At 62.1% G+C, this 3,125-nt stretch overlaps 1 protein-coding gene across 1 annotated transcript in view; it reads left to right on the forward strand.

The window, feature by feature from the left end:
- LOC102379943 (mucin-17-like) overlaps positions 1–3,125 on the forward strand; it is a 7,237-nt gene that overhangs the window by 1,761 nt on the left and 2,351 nt on the right. Inside the window, exons 2-9 of the mRNA XM_025211141.1 lie at positions 49–165; positions 508–1,001; positions 1,110–1,548; positions 1,637–1,756; positions 1,974–2,092; positions 2,670–2,728; positions 2,802–2,935; positions 3,060–3,116. Coding sequence (XP_025066926.1) covers positions 111–165; positions 508–1,001; positions 1,110–1,548; positions 1,637–1,756; positions 1,974–2,092; positions 2,670–2,728; positions 2,802–2,935; positions 3,060–3,116 — 1,477 coding nt within the window. The 5' untranslated portion in view covers positions 49–110. The remainder of the gene's footprint in view (positions 1–48; positions 166–507; positions 1,002–1,109; positions 1,549–1,636; positions 1,757–1,973; positions 2,093–2,669; positions 2,729–2,801; positions 2,936–3,059; positions 3,117–3,125) is intronic.

Raw genomic sequence — 3,125 nt, forward strand, 5'->3', positions numbered from 1 at the left:
CCCCAGGGTCCTTATCAGCCTGACGTCCAGCCCCGGCCCCTCCCGCAGGCTATGAAAGCTGCCACCCTCCCTCCTGCCACCCACAGCCACCACCGCAGCCCCCCACGTCTATGGGCTTCCCCGGCGCTCTCCTGGCCTTGGCTTTGGCCTTGGCCTTGACCTCTGGTGAGTGGGGGACCCCAGAGAAGGGGGTTTGTGGGTTGGGGACCTGTGGGATACCCCCTTCAGCCAGGCTGGGAGTGTCTGAGGGGGTTGGGATGGTCTCAGGGGGTGTTGTGTGTCCTTCCAGCTCCAAGTGTCCTGGCCTCCCCTGTGCGGTGAGTCCCTCACTGCCCAGGGAGATGGCTGAAGGGGACCCAGACATCTGGGATACACGCATGGGCACAGGACCCAGGTGTCTCCCCCTCCCACCCAGGTGTCCAGGACACCCTTTCCCCCCTCATCCCCCTGCCCCTTGATACCCACTCTGCCCCACCCTGAGCCCACTGACCTCTTCTCTCCCCCCAGGACCCGAAGCCAGAGCTATGGCCCCTGCAGCCACAACCATAGCCATGGCCAAGGTCACAGGAGCCACCAGCCCCTCACAGGTTCCCCAGGTCACCCGGCGGCAGGTGACAGCCCTGCCCATGGAGCCCAGGGGGTTTGGGGTCGTGACAAAGCGGACGAGCCTGATCCAATCCACAACCTGCCTACGCACCATCACCACGACTACCCCCTGCACCCGGCGCATCAGCACCCGGCACACAGAGGTGTCCACGCCGGAGACGCACACGGCATCCATGGAGGTGTCCACGCCAGAGACGCACACGGCATCCACGGAGGTGTCCACGCCGGAGACGCACACGGCATCCTCGGAGGTGTCCACGCCGGAGACGCACACGGCATCCACGGAGGTGTCCACGCCGGAGACGCACACGGCATCCTCGGAGGTGTCCATGCCGGAGATGCACACGGCATCCACGGAGGTGTCCACGCTGGAGACGCACACGGAATCCACGGAGGTGTCCACGCCGGAGACGCACACGGCATCCACGGAGGTGTCCACGCCGGAGACGCACACGGAATCCACGGAGGTGTCCACGCCGGAGACGCACACGGAATCCACGGAGCTGACCACACTGGAGACATCTGTGTCGACCACGGAGATGTCCAAGTCAGAGACACATATGTCATCTATGGAGATGCCAGAGACGCACACATGGTCCACGGAGATGTTCACGCTAGAGACACACGTGTTGTCCATGGAGACATCCATGCGAGAGACACATGGCTCATCCATCAGCCCATGGGAGCCCATCTCCATGGAGGCAACCACACCGGAGACCCGTGTGTCATCTGCAGCCCCGTGGGAATCCCTGACCACGACAGGGACCCGCGTGCCTCCCACGGACCTGTGGGAGTCCGTGTCCACAGAGATGATCACACCAGAGACAAGTGTGTCATCTACGGCATTTCCCATAGTGGCCCACAGCTCGGCCACGGGCTCACTCAGCCCCTCAGCCCCACACTCAACGCCATTGCCTGCGGTCCCCACGGCCATGCCCATGGGTGAGTTTCCCTCCCCATCCTCGGCTGGCTGCAGCCAGGACCCCTGGCCCCTGGCCCTGCCCTAACCCCCTTGTGCTTGTCCACACAGCCCCCTCGGCACCCGCCCTAGCCTGCCAGAATGGGGGGACACTTGTGGCCAGCATTTGCCAGTGCCCCCCTGGCCTGACAGGACAGGTCTGTGAGATTGTCATCAACAACATTAATGTCAGTGAGTATCACAGGGTTCCCCATCCTATTGGTGCCCCACACTCCTGACCCACAGCCCCCTGCCCCTTTGGCTATGAGTGTTGGGGGCAGGAGCTCAGGCCCTTGCAGCCTGGAGAGAGGGAACCCAGGTGTCCTTGCCCCCAGCCTGGGCTGCCACCAAGGGATGGGGGGTGTCTCTGGGTGGATGGAGCCTCAACCTCTGCCCCTCCCCACTACAGGCACAGTGGTGGCTGCCATCAGGGTCACGGTGACTGTGGTGAACATGACCTTCCAGCCCTCCATGGATGAACCCAGCTCTGCCGCATACCAGCACTTCCAGACCCACTTCAAACAGCAGGTGATGGGGGGCAGCAGAGTCCAGAGACGCGTGGGTCCGGGGCTCCCAGCACATGTGTGTCTGTGCATGCATGTGTCTGTGCGCACATGTATTTGTGCACTCCTGTATCCCTGCATCGGTGCATCCATGCACCTGGGTATCCAGGCCTCTGTGCACCCCTGTATCTTCACACATGTGCATTGGTTCATCCATGCACCCCTGTATCGCTGTATCCATGCACACGTGCATTGGTGTGTCTATGTACCCATGTACTTGTGCACCTGTGGATACATGTCCCCATACACCAGTGTATCCATGCACACTTGTATGTGTATGCACTTGTGTCTTGGTGTATCCATGCACCTGGGTATGCGCATCCATGCACCATGTATTCATGCCTGCATGTATCTATGTACATGTGCACCCGTGTCTTGGTGCACCCATGCACCTGGGTATGTGTGACCATGTGCATCCATGCACCATGTATCCATGTACATGTGTGTGTATGCACTTGTGCAGCCATGTCTCGGCGCATCCACGTATCCATGTCCCCTGCATCCACGTGTCTGGCTTGGGGCTCATGGCTGCTATCTTGCAGATGGGGCTGCTGTACAAGGCAGTGCCCGGCTACCAAGGCCTCCGGCTCCTGGAGCTCAGGTGAGGGGGGGTGAGGGGGGTGGTGGCTGGGGGGTCCCTGTGGCCCCAGGCTGACTCTGCTCCCCCCCCCAAGGAATGGCAGCATCGTGGCCACCCATGAGGTGCTGGTGAAGCTGGATGCTGGCGCCTACAATGGCACCTATGCCCTGGCCCAGGCTAAAGTCAGTGCCGTGCTGTGGGACCATGCCTGCACTTCCGATGAGCTTGGTGAGACGCCCGCTCCCCCCAACCCCCGTCTGGCTGGAGTCTGTTCCCCCAGGCCCCATCTCTTGGGGAGGGGTGGAGGGGTGGAAGGGGCACGCGGGACTCATGGCCTCATCTTCCCTGACAGAACGGCTCTGCTTCCAACGCAATGCCACCCGTGTCACCGCCCTGCCACTCAGACTGGCTGGGGGGG

This window comes from Alligator sinensis, unplaced genomic scaffold, assembly GCF_000455745.1.
Source record: "Alligator sinensis unplaced genomic scaffold, ASM45574v1 scaffold553_1, whole genome shotgun sequence".
NCBI classification, from domain to species: Eukaryota; Metazoa; Chordata; order Crocodylia; family Alligatoridae; genus Alligator; species Alligator sinensis.